This window comes from Elephas maximus, chromosome 4, assembly GCF_024166365.1.
Source record: "Elephas maximus indicus isolate mEleMax1 chromosome 4, mEleMax1 primary haplotype, whole genome shotgun sequence".
In the NCBI taxonomy this organism is placed as follows: domain Eukaryota; kingdom Metazoa; phylum Chordata; class Mammalia; order Proboscidea; family Elephantidae; genus Elephas; species Elephas maximus.
The window spans coordinates 137434780-137458768 of record NC_064822.1 but is presented as its reverse complement, the minus strand read 5'-3'; the positions used below and the strand labels follow the sequence as shown (position 1 = coordinate 137458768).

The 23989-nt window shown below is 37.6% G+C and overlaps 1 protein-coding gene across 4 annotated transcripts in view; it reads left to right on the top strand.

Annotated features, from left to right (window-relative positions):
• The first annotated feature begins 8116 nt into the window (after positions 1-8116).
• CAPS2 (calcyphosine 2) overlaps positions 8117-23989 on the top strand; it is a 53046-nt gene continuing 37173 nt past the window's right edge. The window contains exons 1-6 of one of the 4 annotated variants that reach the window (XM_049883913.1): positions 8117-8177; positions 15452-15561; positions 19304-19353; positions 21272-21317; positions 21407-21532; positions 23204-23380. In XM_049883913.1, the coding sequence (XP_049739870.1) occupies positions 15481-15561; positions 19304-19353; positions 21272-21317; positions 21407-21532; positions 23204-23380 (480 nt within the window). In that variant the 5' untranslated portion in view covers positions 8117-8177; positions 15452-15480. Of the gene's footprint in view, positions 8901-15451; positions 15562-19303; positions 19354-21271; positions 21318-21406; positions 21533-23203; positions 23381-23989 lie in introns of all 4 variants that reach the window. The other 3 variants (XM_049883912.1, XM_049883914.1, XM_049883915.1) reach the window with 3 other exon arrangements.

Genomic DNA, 23989 nt, shown 5'->3' with positions numbered 1-23989 from the left:
TATTAGAGAAATAGATAACAGATATAACGATGAAAAGAAAGAACAAATTGCATTTTTCATAGATAATAGAATGTCATTAAAAAAATGCAAGAGAATCAGCAATTACAACTAGTAAGAGATTTAGGTAAGATTCTTGGATAGTAGACTAGTATTTAAAAAGTGTTATAGTTCTATAAATCAGCAAAAAACAAATAGAATATATAATTTAAAAATTATAATAGATGTTAATTCTCCCAAATTTATTTATAAATTCAGTGTAATTTCTACAAAATTCCAACAAGGTCATCTGTGAAACTGAGAAGCTTCTCTTAGCATTAGTTTGCAAGAGCAAAAGGCCAAGAATAGCCAAATAACTCCCAAATAATTTGGAAAAAAGAACAAGTTGGAGGAATAACTCCTACCATGTATCCCAGCTTGTTGTAGCCTTTGCAGCCCATTCAGTACTACCTTAGAGACCCATGTCAGTGGCTGCTTAAACTTCCAGGATGGAGTAGTTTGTGACAGGCCAAAGCTCACATCAAGCACAATTAGAAAATCCAAAAAAATAAGTAAAACAAAACAGTATTCAAGAGATTTGCTAAGGCAACAAAGTATTAGGGGGGCTGAGATTTCAGAGTTGATGGTAAGAAATTGCTTTTTCCCTGCAGCCGTTTGCTGATACCGAGCCCAGGTCAAGAGCTGGAAATCTGGACTTTGTCCAGGCTGAGGCAGCTTGTTGGGAAACCGAGAAACCAGCAGAGATTTCATTTCCTTACAAGGCTATAGAGACGAAATTGGAGCATGTAGGTACCAAAATCCAGAGAAGACATAACCAATTGCCGTTGAGTTGATTCTGGTTCATGGAGACCCCATGCATGTCAGAGTAGAATTGTGCTCCAGAAGATTTTCAATGGCTGATATTTTGGAAGTAGATCACCAGGTCTTTCTTCCAAGGTGCCTCTGGGTAGAATTGAATCTCTAACCTTTTGGTTAGCAGCCAATCACATTAACCATTTATACCACCCAGAGACTCCGGACCATTCTATTTTATGTTATACAACCTATAACCGTCATTTCCCTTTTTTTACTTTAATATTTCACCATAAATCTTATTTTCACATTTTGTGATATAATTTACTTATGTAGTTATTGTCTCTTCCTTTACTAGAATGTAAGCCCCACAAGGTAGGGATTTATTTTATTTTATTACTACTGTAGTCCCAGCCTGTCAATAGTGGAGTTCAATGTCTGATGAATAAATGAAACAAGTCCTTTAAGACTGATCAAATATGACTTCTTCTTATGAAGTCATCCAGTTAGTAGGAATCTCCTATCATTAAAACATTTCATATTTCTTATTACTTTGTTCCTCTTTCCCTATTACTCTCAGAAAATACTTCATGTGCTTATCTTATTACACCCACTCCTCACTTACCAACTCTCTTGTTATCCCAGATGTAGCATTTACGACAAGAGTAAAAAAATCTACTATCTGACTACTTTGCTCATTAATGACATATGTCTGGCAGTAGCGAACACCACGGTGCGAGGTAAGAGTAATGCTGGCTGTGATGGTTAAGATTATGTGTCATCTTGGCTAGGCCATGATTCTCAGTGATTTGGCAGTTATGGAATGATGTCATTTGGTAGTTATGGAATGATGTAATTTGGCACTTATGTAATGATGTAGTCATCCCCCATTTTCCTATAATGCCAGTCTTTGCATTTTTACGTTTTTGGAAACTAATCATGTCAATAAGTAAGGAGTGGATGTACTATATTTCTGTTTCTCCCATATACAACTTCTTTACAAATCTTGTTAGCTCTATTTTTGTGTGTGTGTGAATGATCTTTTTTTTAGTTGTAAAAATGTATATAACAGCACTTGCCAATTAAACATTCTTCAGGTATATAATTTAGTGATACCAATTACATTAATCAGGTTTTGCAACCATCACTCAAAATGAAAAAGCCGCTGAGTATTCCCGTGCTTCTCTGCGGTCCCACCCCTTGAAGCCTGCCAAGCGGCAGTTTCTAACTGCAGCTTGGCTCTAACCGCGGTTTGAGTTTAGTGCCAAAATTCTGCACATATCCAAACCAAGATCTTGGTACGTGGGCAGGACCTGAAGAGCCGTGGCCCTGAACCTGACCCCTGGCCTGAACTTTGCAGGAGAGGAAGATGTTTTCCAGCGCACAGCTGCACCTGAGCTCATTTGCAAAGCGAAAGTTTCCTTCCTTTGCAAATAACTCAGGGCCTGGATCTCCAAATATGGACATACGAGGGACTGAGGTGTTGGGTTTGGGGCACCAATCCCGCCCCCGCGGACTGGAGGGCATAAAAGTTCCAAGCTCCCCTGGGACTGGGAGTACACGGTCTTTCAACTGCTTGGCCCCACGTAGTTCTTGTTTGCACCAACAATAATTTTCCACTTTCTGTTTCCCTTGCAGCTGGTGGTGTAACGTCCATCTTATTTCCATCAGCTAATAAGACAGGACAAGAACCCTCGTTCGGTTACAAAAATTGTTGACAAATTCCCCATCACCATAAACAGAAATTCACTGCTTCCTAAAAGAAGACTCTCCCTATTAGCTCTGCTTTTAAAGTATATCCCAAATCCAACCACTTCTTCCCACTTTGTGTAGAGCTAACACCCTGGCCAGGTCTACTGTCTTTTCTTGACTGAACTAAGGCAGTATCCTCCTGCAGTTTCTCTGTGTCTATTCTTTTCTCACTGCAATCTGTTTTCCTTAGAACAGCCAGATTATTCCTTTTAAAACACAAGTTCCCCTCACCTCAAAATCCTCCAGTGATTTTTCATCCCACTTAAATATAAAATCTGAAGTCCCAGGCTCAAACATGTCAATGATCCTGAGGATGGTGCAAGATCCAGAAACATTTAGTTCTGTTAAACACGAGGTTGACATAAGTCAGAATCAATTCAATGGCAACTAACAGCAACAAGCTCCTGGCCACCAAACAACCAAAATCAAACCCACTGCCATAAAGTCAATTATGACTTATAACAACCCTATAGGACAGGGTAGAACTGCCCGATAGGGTTTCCAAGGCTGTAAATCTTTATGGAAACACATTGCCACGTCTTTTCCCCATGGAGGGGCTGGTGGGTTTGAACTGCTGATGTTTGGGTTAGTAACTGAGTGCTTTAACCACCAGGCTAGTGCCCACAGGCACTACAGAATCTGATCTGTGATTACTTGTCTGACCTCTTTCCCTACCATTCTTCCCTGCTTCACTCTGCTCTACTCACAACCACCAGCCAAGGATGCTCTCTCCTCGGGCCCCTTGCACTTACTGTTCTCTTGACTATAATGCTTTTCACTGAATTGCCCTCAGTGAAGCCTTCTCTGATCATTCTACATTCCACACCTTTCAGTGTCTATGCCTGGTTATATTTTTCACTACCTGACATTATTAATTTCTTTAATATCTATCTCCTCTATTAGATTGTAGCCTTCACCAATATAGCACCTTTTTCTCACTACATTATCTCTAGGACCTAGAATAGGTACTGAACCTATAAGCCCTCAATAAATATTTGTTGAATGAGAGATTGAAGGAATGAGCATTCTTTCATTTTATAGTAATATTGTATACAATTAAAAGATTCTTGAGAGCAGAAACTATATTTTATTTATGTAGTTGGGGCTATATAAATAAATATATATTTTTGACTCAATCAGTAATTTAAAAGGCAATACTGGATAGGCTTATACACTTTACTAATGTAGGATATGTTGGCACAGAGTAGGTGTTCGATATATATTTGTTGAATGCATGAATAACTAAAAGAAGAAATAAATGAAAATGTAAAGTAAAAGTTGAGTTTCAAATGCAAACTATTGTGGATTAGCAAAATAATAAAAGGTTAACATACGGCTAAATCAGTTTCATTTTGTGTAGAGAAATTGACTGGCTGTAACAATAACAACATTCATAGAATAATGAATTGTTTTGAAAGTGAGCAAAACAGTACAATTTACAGAGTCAACACATATTCCAAGATTATAGTTCTTATAACGGATGTTTTAACAAAATGCTGTTTATTGTATAAATGTGTTTTTTCGATGTTCCTAATGACGAAGAGAACTATATTCAGAAATACTGAACAATTTAGGTTTACTATGCCTAAGTGCCAGGAATAGACACAGGTGTTTGTTAATGTTAGTTTCTTGAATGTATTTTTGTGGAATGGTCAAGGTTAATTGTGCAACAGAGTTTTTTTAAGGGTCAGTGGTAACCTTTTTTTTTTTTTAACATTTTATGGTGCTTTAGAGCAAATTAGTTTACAGAGCAAATCAGTTCCATTCAAAAATTTATACACAAATTGTTTTGTGACATTGGTTGCAATCCTCACAATGTGTCAACACTCTCCACCTTCCTCCCCTGGGTTCCCCATTTCCAATTTTCTGGTTTTTCTACCCCTCCTGCCTTATCATCTTTGCTTTTGGGCAGGTATTGCCCATTTGGTCTATGTACTTGACTGATCTAAGAAGCACGTTTCTCACGGGTTATTGTTTTATAGGTCTAATATTTGACTGAAAGGTAGACTTCAGGAGTGATGTCAGTTCTGAGTTAGAAGGGTGTCTAGGGGCCATAGTATTGGGATTCCTCTAGTCTCAGACCAGTAAGTCTGATCTTTTTTGCGAATTTGAATTTTGCTCTACATTTTTCTCCTGCTCTGTCCAAAACCCTCTATTGTGATCTTGTTCAGAGCAGTCTGTGGTGGCTTTTGGGCACCACCTAGTTCTTCTGGGCTCAGGCTGGTGGAGGCTGTGATTCATGTGGCCCATTAGTCCTTTGGACTAATATTTTCCTCTGTCTTTGGTTTTGTCCATCCTCCTTTGCTCTGAATGGGATGAGACCAATGGACATATCTTAGGTGGCCACTCACAAGCTTTTAGGACCCCAGATGCTACTCACCAAAGTAGGATGCAGAACATTTTCTTTATGAACTATGTTATGCCAATTGACCTAGATGTCCCTGACATCATGGTCCCCAGGCCTCAGTCCCAGTAACTTAGTTCCTCGAAGTGTTTTGTTGTGTCTAGGAAGCTTCTATGACTGTGCCCCCTTTGCGCTCTATTGTATGTATGAATATACATGCTACAGATACAAATATGTATGTAAAGATATCCACAGCCTAAAAAAAAAAAAAATTTTTTTTTTTTAACCTATATATGTGTGCAGGTATACTGCTATATACCCTCCTTTCCCTTTTCAGGATGCATATCTAGCGATGTTTTTATCTGCTTGTTAATTATTGTTTTTACTGTTGTTGTATATGTTATCTTATTTCGTGTGATTGCCTTTACTTTTTCTTGGGTTTCTCTCAATGTCTTCCTTTGCCTTGGTCAAAATGTATTGATCATTGGTAACTTTTTAAAAGTTGAGGTTTTAGTTTTTGCTTCTTCATTTTTACTTTTCTTCAATTTAATTTTGCTTCCCCCCCCCTGCTTTGTGCGGATAGAAACCCTGATGGCGTAGTAGTTAAGCGCTACAGCTGCTAAACAAAAGGTCTGCAGTTCAAATCCACCAGGCGCTCCTTGGAAACTCTATGCAGCAGTTCTACTCTGTCCTATAGGGAGGGCTGCTATGAGTCGGAATCGACTTGATGGCAATGGGTTTGGTTTGTTTTTTTTTTGGTGTGGGCATAATGAGTGGAATAATTTTGTGGAGTACAAGGACAAAATAGAGGGAGTAATTACATTATACATGCTGCTTTCACTATTTTTATGCTTTAAAAATGTATTTGTCCCTAGAGAAACAAGAACCTTCACACAAACAGATATATGCACACCCACGTTTATTGTAGCTCTGTTTACAATAGCAAAAAGCTGGAAGCAACCAAGGTGTCCATCAACAGAAGAATGGGTAAATAAATTGTGGTATATTCACACAATGGAATACTACGCATCGATAAAGAACAGTGACGAATCTGTGAAACATTTCATAACATGGAGGAACCTGGAAGGCATTATGCTGAGCGAAATCAGTCAGAGGCAAAAGGACAAATATTATATAAGACCACTATTATAAGATCTTGAGAAATAGTAAAAACTGAGAAGAACACATACTTTTGTGGTTACGAAGGGGGGAGGGAGGGAGGGAGGGAGAGGGTTTTTTACTGATTAATCAGTAGATAAGAACTGCTTTAGGTGAAGGGAAGGACAACACTCAATACATGAAAGGTCAGCTCAACTGGACTGGACCAAAAGCAAAGAAGTTTCAGGGATAAAATGAATGCTTCAAAGGTCAGCGGAGCAAGGGCGGGGGTTTGGGAACCATGGTTTAAGGGGACTTCTAAGTCAATTGGCAAAATAATTCTATTATGAAAACATTCTGCATCCCACTTTGAAATGTGGCATCTGGGGTCTTAAATGCTAACAAGTGGCCATCTAAGATGCATCAATTGGTCTCAACCCACCTGGAGCAAAGGAGAATGAAGAACACCAAGGTCACATGACAACTAAGAGCCCAAGAGACAGAAAGGGCCACATGAACCAGAGACCTACATCATCCTGAGACCAGAAGAACTAGATGGTGCCCGGCCACAATCGATGACTGCCCTGACAGGGAGCACAACAGAGAACCCCTGAGGGAGCAGGAGATCAGTGGGATGCAGACCCCAAATTCTCATAAAATGACCAGACTTAATGGTCTGACTGAGACTAGAGGAATCCCGGCGGTCATGGTCCCCAAACCTTCTGTTGGCCCAGGAGAGGAACCATTCCCGAAGACAACTCATCAGACATGAAAGGGACTGGACAGTGGGTAGGAGAGAGATGCTGATGAAGAGAGAGCTAATTATATCAGGTGGACACTTGAGACTGTGTTGGCATCTCCTGTCTGGAGGAGGGATGGGAGGATAGAGAGAGTTGGAAGCTGGCAAAATTGTCACCGAAAGGAGAGACTGGAAGGACTGACTCATTAGGGGGAGAGCAAGTGGGAGCACGGAGTAAGATGTGTATAAACTTACATGTGACAGACTGACTTGATTTGTAAACGTTCACTTGAAGCTCAATAAAAGTTAATAAAAAAATGTATTTGTATTTTTAGTACAAAACTACCTCCAGCCTGCAAACTTAGATGCATATATTTTTGACAGAAGATAAATTTGGAAAGAGAGCGGTGAGAAAAAAAAAAATGATCTTGCGGGAAGAGAACTGGATTAGGGTTCAGAAGATCTTAGTTCTAATTTGGGTATCTGACACTTGGCTGTGTAATTTAGGAAAGTTATGGGAGAAAGACCTGGTGACCTGCTTCCCTGAAGATTACAGCCAAAAAAACCCTCTGGGGCAGTTCTACTCAGTCACATGGGATTGCTATGAGTTGAAATGGACTCATTCAGCACTCAACAACAACAGCACGGTATGTTAGTGTGGAACGAAACCTGAGAAATAACTTAAACCAGAATTTTCCTTTTCGAGATGAGAAGTTGAAGCTCAAAGACATTGTGTGCAGAACAAAAATATAGAGTTGTGGTAGAGCAAAGAATAAAATGGAACTTTCTTGATTCCTAAGCCTCTGCCCTTTCCATTATATAAGGAGCCCCGGTGGTGCAATGTTTAAGCTTCAGCTGTTAACCAAAAGGTTGACGGTTTGAACCTATCCAGCGGCTTAGCGGGAGAAAGACCTGGCAATCTGCTTCTGTACCTTTTACAGTCAAGAAAACCCTTATGGGGCACTTCTACTATGTCGTGTGGAGTTGTTATGAGCTGGAATCAACCAACAACCACATGTGCATATATATATATATATATATGCAATCTATATTAATTATTTACATGTAAATATATATGTATGTATTTATATTATGTATTGTGTAACACTTTTTTTTATTGTATAACACTATACAGCAGTTTCATCTTTTTAAGTAATTGCAAGCTCCTTGAGAACAGATATTACAGCATATGCTGTACGTAATATCAAAACGCCCATTTCAGTGCTGGGCACACAGTAGAATATAATAGAATATAATGAATATAATGAAAGAAAGAATTCACTACAACTGCCCGGTTTCCGGGCCGGACTTTGGCCTTCTCCCTGCGCTGGAGAAGTGCAGGTGAGTGAGTCCGCTCCAGCTCCATGCCAGGGTTTCTAGGCACCGCGGAGCCGCTTCAGCGGTGGCTCCTCCGGTAGACGCTGCTAGAACGGTTTCATCACTTTCTGTTTTCTCGTGAGTAGTTCTTCGAGAGCCGCACGGCCTGGAGTCTCCTGTGGAGACAGAGGGACACAGCTTCTTGGGAGGATCGAAGGGCTTGGGCCTATGACTTTTTTTTTTTCGCTCTGGAAGTCGATGAAGACAAATGGAGGCTCTAGTGTGGAGGCGCTTGTTGCTAGGCAACCTACTGACGCGGCCTTAGGTTGGCTTGAACCTGCGCAGGGAATTGCCCCTTTCGGCCCTGGCCCCGAGTACCTAGACAGTGACAAAGCAGGTTATCCCTTCAGATCACCTGCCTACCTGAAGGCAGTTTTGGTGGAGTCATCCTGGTTTATTACCATTTTCAGCCCTCCCAGCTTGTTGGGTCAAGTGAGGTTTGCTGCTCCTGTATCCCTCCCCAGGACTCCCCAGGACTACCTTTTGCAGGTAGTGGCCTGGGAGCCAGGAAGATTATTCTTTCTTTTTTTGAAATTAGAAATGACCCCAGGGTTCATTCAGACTGGCCAACAAGGTAGGCGTGGCCCCTGACCTCACACATTTTACATCCCAATTTGTATTTCCATGTCTCTTTTGTCTCCCCTTGTTTATGGGCTGGATTTGGCAATTTTGAGGTCTTACTCACTTTCCATTATCTTATGACTTGCTATAGTCAACATAATAACAACTTATTTCGTTCATCAAGAAAGAAGTGATGATAAATGGAATTGGAAGTAATTATTCTTTAAATGCCTACGAGGGGTGAGTTCAGACTTTTTTTTTTTTTTTAGCATGAAAGATAATATAGAAAGACTTGGAACTATCAATAACATCTCATGACTTACAGCAGTTTGGGTGGGGACAGATGGCATTCAGAAGTGCACTTCTGCCCTCCCAAGCATACCTGAACTGAGTAATCATTGCCTTAGGACAAGGACAGCCCTTGGCATGCATGCCAGCTGTTGGCTCACAGGTCATCTGTTTGGCATGTTGATTCTTATGCCACCAACTTTAGGTTTCTGCCGTTCTTTAGTTGCTGCAGCTAATTCTCCCTCTCCTTCTATTACCTGCATCAGCAGAGTTGTAATCCTGGGAGGAGGTCTGAAACCTGTGTGTGAATTCAAGCTCTGCAATAACTGGCAAATAATTGGGGTCTCACTTTTCTTGTTTTGAAAAATCACAAGGTTGGGTTGTTTTATCGCTGAGGTTCTGTCCAAATTTTAAGATTCTCTGAAATAGGGTGTTGATAGCCAGATTGCTTTAGTTTCATAGATCCCACAGTGTTTCATAAATGAAGGGCTTTTCCTTTGAGTACTCCTATGATATCAGGATGAACCATTTCTATACTGTGTAATTCTGAATTAACTCATACCTGAATTGACTGAATTCACTTATTCAACAAATATTTATGAAGTTCCTATTATTTTCAGGAGTCCCTGGGTGATGCACATGATTAAGTGCTTGGCTGCTACCTGAAAGGTTTGCAGTTCAAGTCTACTCAGAGGCACCTTGAAAGAAAGCCGTGGCAATCTACTTCTGAAAGATCCCAGCCATTGAAAACCCTATGGAGTGTAATTCTACTCTGAAACACATGGGGTTGCCATGAGTTGGAACAACTCCATGGCAACTGGCTGGTTGGTTGTTAGTTATCACATATTGAGTGTTATCATATGCCAAGTGATGAGAACGGTGTTAGTACTGAATTCATTTTACACATCAGAAACTGGGTTCAGAGTGATTAAGTTCTTACCCAAGCTCAAATTTTGGGGTGAATCAGCATTTTAAAGTATCTGACTCAGGGTTGGCACTATGCCATACTATCATTTCTTTAAAACAACAACAGAATCCCTCAAAATTGTTTTGCTCTTTAATTAAATGCAATTGGAATAATAGAAAAACAATATGAATGAATCTTTAAAAAATTCAATACAAGGTTGAAGTGTAAAATAAAATACACAAAATTTTGATAACAGATATTTGTCTGACTTTTATTACATATTTGCAAGTCGGTTAATATTACCTATCAGCACATAATTACTAATTGAACCATTTACTACGTTTTATTCTCTTTATTAGATAAAGAATACTGTTTGCTAAAAAATATTTTTATCAACCTCCTCCGTCAAAACCAAAACTCATAAAAGTTTGGGGAAAGAGTAAATACATGTATTTCATTGTGGTAAAGAAGAAAGACACACATTAGTCCTATATTTCTGCAATGGCGCGAGACTGGACAGTGTTTTGTTCTGTTGTACATAGGGTCACTATGAGTTGGAACCGACTCAACAGCACCTAACAACAACAACAACATAACAAATTGCTACAAACATAATGGCTTAAAACAACATAAACTTATTTTTTTGCTGTAGTCTCAGACTGCAAAGCTTTCAGTTAGCAGGCAAGCACTTAACCATTTGCGCCACCCAGTAACTCCGGAAAACAGTAGGAACTTAATTTGGAGTCAGAAGTCCCAAATTGAGTCTTTAAGGGCTCAAACTAGGGTTGGCTTTTCTGGAGGCTCTAGGGGGAGAATTTAATTCCTTGTCTCTTTCAGCTTTCTAGAGACTACCCATGCTCTTCCTCCATCTTCAAAGCCAGCTGCCTAGAATCTTCTCTCCTATCTGACTTCTGCTTCCATCTTTATGTCTTCTCTCTCTCGTTCTGATCCTCTTGCCTCCTTCTTGTAAGGACCCTGGTGATTACATTGGGCTCACCAGATAATAATCTTCCCATCTCAAGATCCTTAATTTAATCACCCCCGCAAAGTAAGGTTACGTATTCACAGGTTCTGGGGATTAGGATATGAATATCTTTGGGGGCCATTATTCAGCCTACCATATATTTTTTTTTTTTATAGGACATATGTAATACCATTGCCATCTAGTAGATTACGACTGATAGCAACCCTATAGAACAGGGTAAAACTGCCCCATAGGGTTTCCAAGGTTGTAATTTTTTTTTTCCAGGTTAGAATTTTATTTTATAATTTTTATTGTGCTTTAAGTGAAAGTTTACAAATCAAGTCAGTAGCTCACACAAAAACCCATGTACACCTTGCTACACACTCCCAGTTACTCTCCCACTCGTGAGATAGCCCGCTGCCTCCCTCCACTCTCTCTTTTTGTGTCCATTTCGCCAGCTTCTAACCCCCTCCACCCTCTCATCTCCCCTCCAGGCAGGAGATGCCAACATAGTCTCAAGTGCCCACCTGATCCAAGAAGCTCACTCCTCACCAGCATCCCTCTCCAACCCATTGTCCAGTCCAATCCATGTCTGAAGAGTTGGCTTCGGGAGTGGTTCCTGTCCTGGGCCAACAGAAGGTCTGGGGGCTATGACCACCGGGGTCCTTTACTCTCAGTCAGACCATTACGTCTGAGCTTATGAGAATATGGGGTCTGCATTCCACTGCTCTCCTGCTCCCTCAGGGGTTCTCTGTTGTATTCCCTGTCAGGGCAGTCATTGGTTGTAGTCAGGCACCATCTAGTTCTTCTGGTCTCAGGATGATGTAGTCTCTGGTTCATGTGGCCCTTTCTGTCTCTTGAGCTTGTAATCACCTCATGTCCTTGGTGTTCTTCATTCTCCTTTGATCCAGGTGGGTTGAGACCAATTGATGCATCTTAGCTGGCCTCTTGCTAGCGTTTAAGACCCCAGACGCCACTCTTCAAAGTGGGATGTAGAATGTTTTCTTAATAGATTTTATTATGCCAGTTGACTTAGATGTCCCCTTAAATCAAGGTCCCCAGACCCCTGCTGCTGCTATGCTGGCCTTCGAAGCATTCAGTTTATTTAGGAAACTTCTTTGCTTTTGGTTTAGTCCAGTTGTGCTGACCTCCCCTGTATTGTGTGCTGTCTTTACCGTCACCTGAAGTAGTTCTTATCTACTATCTGATTAGTGAATGCTCCCTCCCACCCTCCCTCCCTCCCCCCTCTCATAACCACAAAAGAATGTGTTCTTCTCAGTTTAAACTATTTATCAAATTTTTATAATAGTGGTCTTATACAATATTTGTCCTTTTGCAACTGACTAATTTCACTCAGCATAATGCCTTCCAGGTTCCTCCATGTTATGAAATGTTTCACAGATTCCTCACTGTTCTTTATTGATGCGTAGTATTCCATTGTGTGAATATACCATAATTTATTGACCCATTCATCCATTGATGGGCACCTTGGTTGCTTCCATCTTTTTGCTATTATAAATAGTGCTGCAGTAAACATGGGTGTGCATATATCTGTTCGTGTAAAGGCTCTTATTTCCCTAGGATATATTCCAAGGAGTGGGATTGCTAGATTGTTTGGTAGTTCTATTTCTAGCTTTTTAAGGAAGCGCCAAATCAATCTCCAAAGTGGTCGTACCATTTTACATTCCCACCAGCAGTGTATACATGTTCCAATCTCTCCACAGTGTCTCCAACATTTATTATTTTGTGTTTTTTGGATTAATGCCAGCCTTGTTGGAGTGAGATGAAATCTCATTGTAGTTTTGATCTGCAATTCTCTAATGGCTAATGATCGTGAACATTTCCTCGTGTACCTGTTAGCTACCTGAATGTCTTATTTAGTGAAGTGTCTATATCTTTTGCCCATTTTTTAATTGGGTTATTTGTCTTTTTGTAGTTGAGTTTTTGGAGTATCGTGTAGATTTTAGAGAGCAGGCGCTGGTCGGAAATGTCATAGCTAAAAACTTTTTCCAGTCCGTAGGTAATCTTTTTACTCTTTTGGTGAAGTCTTTGGGTGAGCAAGGTGTTTGATTTTTAGGAGCTCCTAGTTTTTTTTTTTAGTTATCTAGTTTTTTTTTCAGCATTCTTAATAATGTTTTGTATACTGTTTATGCCATGTATTAGGGCTCCTAACGTTGTCCCTATTTTTTCTTCCGTGATCTTTATCGTTTTAGATTTTATATTTAGGCCTTTGATCCATTTCGATTTAGTTTTTGTGCATGGAGTGAGGTATGGGTCTTGTTTCATTTTTTTGCAGATGGATACCCAGTTATGCCAGCACCATTTGTTAAAAAGACTGTCTTTTCCCCATTTAACTGTTTTGGGGTCTTTGTCAAACATCAACTGCTCATATGTGGATGGATTTATGTCTGGATTTTCAATTCTGTTCCATTGGTCCATGTATCTGTTGTTCTACCAGTACCAGGCTGTTTTAACTACTGTGGCAGTATAATAGGTTTTAAAATCAGGTAAAGTAAGGCCTCCTACTTTGTTCTTCTTTTTCAGTAATGCCTTATTTATCCGGGGCCTCTTTCCCTTCCATATGAAGTTGGTGATTTGTTTCTCCATCTCATTAAAGAATGTCCTAGGGATTTGGATCGGAATTGCATTAAATGTATAGATTGCTTTTGGTAGAACAGACATTTTTATAACTTTAAGTCTTCCTATCCATGTGCAAGGTACGTTTTTCCACTTATGTAAGTCTCTTGGTTTCTTGCAAAAGTATACTGTAGTTTTCTTTGTATAAGTCTTTTACATCTCTGGTAAGATTTATTCCTAAGTATTTTATCTTCTTGGGGGCTACTGTAAGTGGCATTGATTTGTGATTTCCTCTTCGACGGTCTTTTTGTTGGTATAGAGGAATCCAACTGATTTTTGTATGTTTATCTTGGATCCCGATACTCTGTTGAACTCTTCTATTAGTTTCAGTAGTTTTCTTGAGGATTCCTTAGGGTTTTCTGTGTATAAGATCATGTCATCTGCAAATAGGGATACTTTTACTTCTTCCTTTCCAATCTGATTGCCCTTTACTTCTTTATCTACCCTAATTGCTCTGGCTAGGACTTCCAGCAGAATGTTGAATAAGAGCAGTGATAAAGGGCATCCTTGTCTGGCTCCCGATCTCAGTGGGAGTGCTTTCAGGCTCTCTCCATTTAGGGTGATGTTGGCTGCTGGCTTTGTATAAATGCCCTTTATTATGTTGGGGAATTTTCCTTCTATTCCTGTTTTGCTGAGAGTGTTGAACTTTGTCAAATGCCTTTTCTGCATCAATTGATAAAATCATGTGATTCTTGTCTTTTAATTATGTGGTGAATTACATTAATTGTTTTTCTAACGTTGAGCCATCCCTGCATACCTGTTATGAATCCCACTTGGTCATGGTGAATTATTTTTTTGATATATTGTTGAATTCTATTGGCTAGAATTTTGTTGAGGATTTTTGCATCTAAGTTCATGAAGGATATAGGTGTATAATTTTCTTGTGGTGTCTTTACCTGGTTTTGGTATCAGGGATATGGTGCCTTCATAGAATGAGTACGGTAGTATTTCGTACTTTTCTATGCTCTAAAATACCTTTAGTAGCCGTGGTGTTAACTCTTGTCTGAAAGTTTGGTAGAACTCTGCAGTGAAGCCGTCTGGACCAGGGCTTTTTTTGTTGGGAGGTTTTTGATTACCTTTTCAATCTCTTCTTTTGTTATGGGTCTATTTAGTTGTTGTACCTCTGTTTGTGTCAGTTTAGGTAGGTGGTGAGTTTCTAGGAATTCATCCATTTCCTGTAGGTTTTCAAATTTGTTTGAGTATAGTTTTTCATAGTAATCTGATATGATTCTTTTAATTTCATTTGGATCTGTTGTTATATTGCCCATCTCATTTCTTATTCGGGTTATTTGCTTTCGCTCCTGTTTTTCTTTTGTCAGTTTGGCCAGTGCTTTATCAATTTTGCTGATTTTTTTCAAAAAACCAGCTTTTGGTCTTGTTAATTCTTTCAATTGTTTTTCTGTTTTCTATTTATTTAGTTCAGCTCTAATTTTTATTATTTTTTTTCTTCTGGTGCCTGTGGGTTTCTTTCGTTGCTCTCTTACTATTTGTTCAAGTTGTAGGGATAATTCTCTGATTTTGGCCCTTTCTTCTTTTTGGATGTGTGCATTTATTGATATAAATTGGCCTCTGAGCACTGCTTTTGCTGTGTCCCGGAGGTTCTGATAGGAAGTGTTTTCATTTTCATTGGATTCTCTGAATTTGTTCATTCCATCCTAAATGTCTTCTATAATCCAGTCTTTTTTGAGCAGGGTATTGTTCAAGGCTGTAATATTTATGGAAGCCAACTGTGACATCTTTCTACTATGGAGCAGCTGGTGGGTTCGAACCACTGAGCTTTCAGTTAGCAGCCTAGTGCTTAACAACTCTGCCACCAGGGCTCCTTTACATAATGTAATTAAAAAAAATTTTTTTTCACAGAATTGATTTTAGGGAAAGAAGTAAAAGTGATTAACTACCTGATTTCCTTCCATGTAGGATTATTATATACTTACATGGTTTATTTAAAATTATAGTACAAAGAATCATTTTAATTTTATTTTACCTTTTTCAAAGTATAGTGCTTGGTAAATACGTGAACTTGAATGGATTTAGAGATTAAGGGAGTTGCTGCTTCTCCTAGGAGCCAAACTCAGCCATTCTCTGGAAGAAAGAAGCCACTAAAAGTATGTATGCTAAATAATTTTCCTCTTGCAGGATGACTCACTAAATAGTCTTTTGTTTCCTTTCCTCATTTTTTATGACTACTTATACTCACATATTTAAGACCTGTGCTTCCTAGGTTATAAGAAATGAACCACCGGAATTGAAGATAATCATTACTTGAAGATTGAGTTGGTTCTCTTCTTAAAAATTAAGCTTGTTTTTATTTTATTAGTATTATTTTTAAAATAACATGTCTGCAGAAATTGTAGAAAAAGAAAAAATAGTAGGAATAAGAAGAAAACATCAATATCTCCACCGCTAGGATAAACATTACTGATGAAGATCAAAGACTACAGCCTTTAGTATGGAATACATCCCAGCATAAAGAAAACAAAATCCTCACAACCTGGACCAAGAAGCAACATCATGATAAATGGAGAAAAGATTGAAATTGTCCAGGATTTCATTTTACTTGGATCCACCATCAAAGCCCATGGAAGCAGCAGTCAAGAAATCAAACAGTGCATTGCATTGGGCAGATCTGCTGCCAGAGACCTTTTTAAAGTGTTAAAAAGGAAAGATGTCACTTTGAGAACTAATGTACACCTGACACAAGCCATGGTATTTTCATAGGCCTTGTATGCATATGAAAGCCGGACAGTGAATGAGGAAGACCAAGGAAGAATTGATGCCTTTGAATTATGGTGTTGGTGAAGAATATTGAATGTACTATGGACTGCTGGAAGAACGAACGGATCTGTCTTGGAAAAAGTACAGCCAGAATGCTCCTTAGAAGCAAGGATGGCAAGACTTCATCTCACGTACCTTTGGACATGTTGTCAGGAAGGGGTCCAGTCCTTGGAGAAGGACATCATGCTTGGTAAAGTAAAGCGAAAGAGAGGAAGGCCCTCAATGAGGTGGGTTGACACAGTGGCTAAAACAATGGACTGAAACCTAGCAACGATTGTGAAGATGGTGCAGGACTGAACAGTGTTTTGTTCTGTTGTGCATAGGGTCGCTAATGAGTAGAAACTGACTCACCGGCAGCTAACAGTAACAACAGGATAAGCCCTACTAATATTTTGGTGGATTTATGCATAACTGGTACACCATTGTACACTGCATATGTAACTTTGTATCCTGCTTTTTTGTGTGTAACATAAAAGCATAAGCATTTTCTGTATTATTAAAAATCCAGCAAAATAATTCAATGGTTATTATATATGCTGTAGTTTATATTCACTTTAAAATGTACAGTTTGATAATTCAAAAATGAAATCTCAATGACTAGATTCTTTTGAATTTATTTATTTTGCACTTTTAATGCGCTTAGCACAATGCTAGGTGCTAAGGACTGAACAGTAAATGAGTTGAAGACTCTCCCATCAGGCAGCTTCTAGTCTTGTAGGTAAGATCTGTAATTTCACCTGAGTGAACTTGTGTTGAACTGTGTTCAACTATTGAAATACATACAAAATATGGAGATTCAAAGAAGAGGGAATGGTTAAATCTGGGGATTAGAGAAGGTTTCAGTGAGGAATGACATCTCCTATTTATTGGAATGATCAGGGTTTTGACAGGCAAAGAAGATGGAGAAGACAACCAGAGTGGAGATGATTTCATGATTAAATATACAAGAGTATGAAACATACAATGGGCTCAGACATACTAAAAATCATGAAGATGGCAGGACCAGGCAACAGTTTTGTTCTGTTATACATAAGATTCCCATGAGTTGGATCTGACTTGATGGCAACTAACAACAACAGATGAAACATAGATCAACCAACCTGCTATTTTTATATTTAAACCCAAATTAAAATATTTGGAGGATTAATATTACATTGTGTTATCTAGGTCAAACGAGAATCTAGGCTTTTATTGTTAGGACTTTATCACCTCTCAGCCATCATGATATCACTGTTTTGTATCTCATTGATTAAGTACAAGTTTCAAGCTACTTTGTCCATGTATCCAGAACAGATTTGGGTAAATATCAAATTTAATTTAGAAACATATGTAAGTGATGTATGTCATCTGGCTGTTCTTAGTACTCCAAATACTGAATGCCTATTGCTTATTAAGGACCGTGGTAAGTGTTCTAATAACTTATATCACTTAATTCTTACAACAAACTTTTGAGGTAGGTATTATTATTAGACTACCTTCAGACATGCATGAACTGAGGCACTTAGAGATTAAGAGACTTGCCGAAAGTCACATATCTAAGCGGCTGAGCTAGGATTTTGAACTCCAGTTCTAACTAGCTTATGACGAAAGATGAAAAAAAGGTAGGATACAAAAATGCTCAAAGTTTTCTGTAAAAAGCCAGATAGTAAATATTTTTGGCACCAGGGGCCATGCAATTTCCATCGCAACTGCTCAACTCTGCTATTGTGTTGTGAACACAACCGCGGACGGGTTGTAAACGAATGTGTTTCTGTTTCAATAAAACCTTATTTACTAAAACAGGACCATGGGCCATAGCTTGCTGACTCCTGATATAGGAACTTATAAACTGTAAGGATTGACTGGCACAATTTTGTTGGAACTAGACAAGAAAGTTAATTGCCGTTCTGAAAGTTACGCTTTTGACTTCAAAGACTGTGTATAGGTATATTAAAATATTTTCTGGGGGATGATGATGATGACAACGACTATGATAGCTACATATATTTAGGTTTTCTTTTTTCCTAAAGTTAGATGATGACATGATGTTTCCCAAATACAATTAAGAATGTATTTGCTGAGTGATGAAAGTGTGCTGCTATTTTAGGCTATGTTGTATGGATTTTTCTTTTTTCTATTGAAATGATCATTTTGTGATTTTTATTATTTCTACATTTAACTATTTATTAGGTTAGTATTTAAAATAATCTCCTATTAAAGGTGATACCCATTTGAATTTGTATTTTCTTATTTTTATGGTCAGTGATGACACTCAGTCTTGAGTGTAATTTCTATACTTGTTATCCAAATCACAAACAATGATGTATTAGATAACATCTCAGAAGTAAGATACAAGCCCTGATGGATGAATTATTTCTTGCTCTTATTAACTTGAACTTTCCCTAAGACTGACGCATACTTCTTATTCCATGGTCTAAGCTCACTGTAAGTTTCATGTCTTTGCACAATGTTTTTGGTACTGAGATTGAACATTTACATGTGTATAGGTGTCACTTCCTTTCTTAAAACCCTGCACTCTCTTCCCATTACTTTTGGAACAAAAGTTATAATGCGTGCATTAAGCTCCTTGGATTATAATGAAACAGCTCTGTCACTACCTTTTCCCACTCTGGATATAACTCCTTCCCAACAGCTAACTCTTGCCTGTGGGCCTGTATAACACACGTTGTTCCTCCTGCCCAAAGCCAATTTTTCTTTTTTTCTCTTCATCTGTCTGACTCCCACTTATCCTTCAGAGCTCAGTTTAAAGGTTACTTCTTCAGCAAAAGCCTCCTGAACTCCCTAGACTAGGTTCCTTATACATGCTGTGTGCAGCTGCTCTACCATAGCACTTATTTTTCACATAACTGTTCAGTAGAGTGACTGTCTTCCCCAGCAGACAGTGCTATAAGGGTAGGGATTATCTATTTTGCTTATTATTGCATCTCCAACCAGTAAGGAAAGGCTTGAAAAATGAAGTTTCTGAGAATTATAATTAGCTTTATTGTATTGCGTCATCGCTTATCTTTTAAAATACAAATAAATGGTATATGCATACCTGTTTTTTTTTTCTCTCTCTCTTTTTTATTAAAGCAAGGATGGACTTCCGAATCATGGACAATCCAGAATCCATGCTCACCTGTGTAAGTCATGTTTCTTCACATTTGAACTATTTTATTGGCAAATATTTGTGATATATTGACAAAAAAAAGTAAAATTGTGTATGTAGCGATGATTGTGAACCGCAGAAAAATTTACGTGCGTATAGAAAAAAAAAAAAGAAAATTACTATGACAAAATTAAAATAGCTCTTGTAATAGAATGGCAGGATTATGAATAGTACTTTTTGATGAAAATATACACAACAAATATATACCATGTCAACAATTTCTGCACGTACAATTCGGAAGACATTGGTTATGTTCTTGAAGATGTGCCATCGTTCTTGATATCCTTTTCCAAGTTATTTCACCACCATTAACACAAACTCACTGCCTCCCTAGACTTCACATCTCATCTTTTGTTTTTTCATCTTCTTTAATATGATTTTTGAATTTTACTGAAAAAGTTAAAATATTGCTTTATTTAGAAAATTTAGCTAAATGCATTTATTGAAGCCAAACCTAAAACCCACTGCATTGATTCGATTCCAACTCATCAAGATATGTAAAATTTTGCATTTTATAATTGGAATAGTCAAATGAATTTAGTGATAAATATATCTGGGTCTCAATTTTATCATGAGGAATGTGATAATTTTATCAGTCTTATTAAAATGATCTTATATTTGGACCAGGATATATTATGTTTATATTTTACATTATTTTTGCCTTTTAATATTTGGAATTATAAGACTTATATTTTTTCAGATATTGTTTAGACTGTAGGACTTTTTAGAAAATACGAGTGAACATCTGAGTAATTTATTAGATTGAACCACATGAAATTGACATTTGTGTGCATTAAAAATGGGCAAATATCAATTTCATGTGGTTCTACGTAATAGGTATCTCTTACATAGCTAGTAATAAATGCCCATCTAAACATAAAAAATTGAGCTAGACGCAAGCGCCAGATAGAAGGTACTGAGTGTGTGACAATGGCTGCTGAGAGTGGCGTGCTGGTAAATGTTTAATAACTGGTTTTTTGATAGTTTATTATAAGGTTATAAATGTTACTTGTTGATTATAAATAAACAAACTGATTTATAATTTTATAAATTTTACTGATATAAACAATTAGCAACTAACACAGTAATAAAATACATAAACTATTGTAAATCTCATTGTCAGTTGATTCTCACAGAATGCTTTCTTTGATTTTTGCTGAATTCTTGCATCTGTTGCAAACTTGTGTTTGCGATTGATAAACCAGTGTAGTTCCAACATGAGTACTAACTGATATTTTCATTTACTTTAGAGTGACATGTTACTTCCTTGCTGTATTGAGTAATAGTTTTGAATACCAGAACAACATTTCTTCAGTTTTTTTTTTTTTTTTTTTGGTGCTGTTCACAATATAACAGCTACAGACACGACACATTTTAAGTTTAATCTGCATTAATTTTCTCCACCACTTTTTAAAGTCTCAGCAATCAGCAAAATAATTTCGGATTCATAACATTTGCCGATTTCTGTGTGAATACTCCCATCTTGGCTGATTTAAGCCTACCTGCATGACAGTGCTGAACACAGTTGGAAAGAGATGTGTACCGTTATGTTATTATACAGATATAATAGATGTAAATAACGTCTAGATCACAGATAATAGTGAAACACAGTAAAGTTATTAGGATGTGATCAGTTCTGAGCATCTTTTTCTTTTGAGTGTAATTTATGTAATTGTAAGTTTATTCAATGTAATTTTCAATAAAGCCTGTGTTCAAACAACCAGTTTGAAAAATACTGAACATTTTACAAAAGATTCTCACAAGCTGGTATGAGCCAGCTTCAATACAGCCCTGGCTTCAGTGTACCTTTTTATATAAGATGTAACATATGATTTGTAATTATTAAAATCTAATTTTTAAAAGTTATGGGATGTAGAGATTATTTCTTTCAGGGTCCCACGACTTGATTTGGGAAGCCTTGTTGACTCTGATGATGAGGTAAATTTTACTTGATATTTAATATAATAAAAATTCGAACATAATATTATATGTAGAACCTAGTAAGTACCATTTAATTTTATTTCTAGGATGGCTTTTCAAATATCCCACTTAGTACAGCGCATATTTATTTTAACCCACCAAATTCATCCCCTGCTCTTGGTTGGGTAACACCTTGTCAGATGTCTTATACTGAGGATCATCTAAATGAACTGGTTAGTATTTATTGCTTATTAACAACTTTCAGAATTATGGTATGTGTTATTAGAACTACATTTAATCCAGAAATTTTATTACATTCTGTCTACGTTTTATCCAGTTTAAATATTTTATATATCAAAATCCCAAATCATAATGTTAATGAAATAATTTTACTTTGTTTTACATTTTTTTTCCTCATAGGTGTTAAATGCAATTTTTTAAAATTTCTTATAAAATTGGTCAAGAACAAGCATATCCTGGGATGGAATCTAGTAATTTAAAAAATATGGCCGAATATTAGATCAGGTTTTGCTAGTTTAACAACGTAAGGTTGTGCTCTTGGAAATTGGTTCATACTTTAGGCTATTAGGGTAAAGAAAGAAAAGAAAAAACAGCTGCTGTACAGTCGATTCCAACTCAGGGCGACCCCATGTATTTATGAGGCAAATAATTATGCTTATCCAGTGGATCTCCTTGGGATATGTTTATACTTCCGACAAAATCTAGTGTTTAATTTCATATTAAGAATACAAGTTCTGACCAGTTTTCATTGTGTAGGGTTTACTTCTTTGTCTTTGCTAATCTTTTTCCTGTAGCTAGCTCTGTTGATATTTTCCTCAGTCTCATTTTGGGTAAATTTGCACAAATACTACCCTTGTCTGTATCTTGTTACAATTTTCACCCTAAAGCTTTGCCTCATCTTTCTCTTCAGGGTTAGACTTTAGGATATTCTTAACACTTTTCCAGGGCTGGAATGGCTTTGCTGTGCTCCTTTTGGAATGTACTGTTCCTGGTGGCCTAGTGGTTAAGTGCTATGGCTGCTAACCAAAAGGTTGGCAGTTTGAATTCACGAGGCGCTCATTGGAAACTCTTTGGGGCAGTTCTACTCTGTCCTTTAGGGTCACTATGAGTTGGAATTGATGGCAACGGTTTTGGTTTTTTGGTTCCTCGATGCACCAGTATGTATGTATGTTCTTGTATTTGCTTAGTATTCCTAATAGGTTTCTCTTATCACCTGTTGCTCTATAATCTCTCCTCCCATGGAAATGTGGCAGGGAACCAAGTAATACATGAAGGCAGAGTATCTCAGTATTCTAGAAATGTAACCAGTGCTTCTCATAATTAGTGATCTCCAATTCCTAATGCTATTCTGGAAGAAATGATTGACAATGGAGTTCTTCTCGGGTAGAAAATCATAATAATAAAGCCTAGAAGGAAGCAAAGTCGTTTTCTCCTCTTATTTTTTTTTAGAGCTAGGACTGATCTTCAGCTGGTAAACAAGACAGCCTTACTGGTGTTTAAGGCTTCTGTTCGTTCTGAGACGTTTGTTTGCTCCACTTAATCAGCGGTGGTGTTCCAGCTCAGTGTTTTAAATACCACTTCTGTTTAGAAGCTAGGTTTAGCGGTCTGTTTCTTGGGTATAAATGCTAAGGTTAAATAATAAACCTGATAATATTAATAATGATTTTTTTCTGGTGGGTAGTGTGTGTGTGTGTATATATATATATATTTACAACAACATGTAAAAAACAATTAGCATGTGTCCTTAGGAAAATACCTCAAGGTGGGGGAGAGTGTAGTTGGCAAACAGATATAGAAGGCTCATGTTTATTTGCATAAGATATGGTTATATGTATCTATCTCTCTCTCTCTATATATATATATACGTTTTTGTTCCCCTCTAGGAGCAGAATGTAATTCCTGAAAATCTGCCAGCACCAACAGGCAAATATAAACTAAAATACCAGCAATACAAAACTGAAATGAAAGAGGGATATAAACAGTATAGTCAGAGAAATGCAGAAAAGACAAAATCAAATATCACGTGTCAACCATTTCCAAGAAACAAGACAGAGGAGAAGGTAATGTATGAGGCTTTATAAAATAATAATACTAATGGAGTTCAGAAGCCCTGGTGGCACAAAGGTTATGTGCTCTGCTGATAACTGAGAAGTTGGCAGTTTGAAACCGCCCAGCGGCTCTGGGGATCTGCTCCCATAAAGATACCAAAAAACCCAAACCCGTTGCTATCGAGTTGATTCTGATAGTGGCCTAGAAAACCCTAAAGGACATTTCTGCTCTGTCACATGGGATTACTATGAGTCGAAATCGATTTTACAACGTCTAACAACGACAACAACAATGGAGTTTAAAGAAAACAGTTGCATGTATTATATAACATATCTTGCTATTAGCTGTATAATTATAATAGCTGACACTTGTTTAACACTTTCTGTGTGCCAGGGGCACTTTTTCTAAATGTGTTTACTTTTAAAACCTATAAGTGATTTACTTATGTATAGTTTATTCCTCAATAACAACCCTAAGGGATAGTACTGTTTTTATCATCACCGTTTCAGATGAGGAAATTCAAGCCATATGACTTAGCCATCTTTTTTTTTTTTCCTGTTAGCAGTTTTTCACCTGACTTTGGATTAGAAATAAAACAATATATGTATATATACATATAC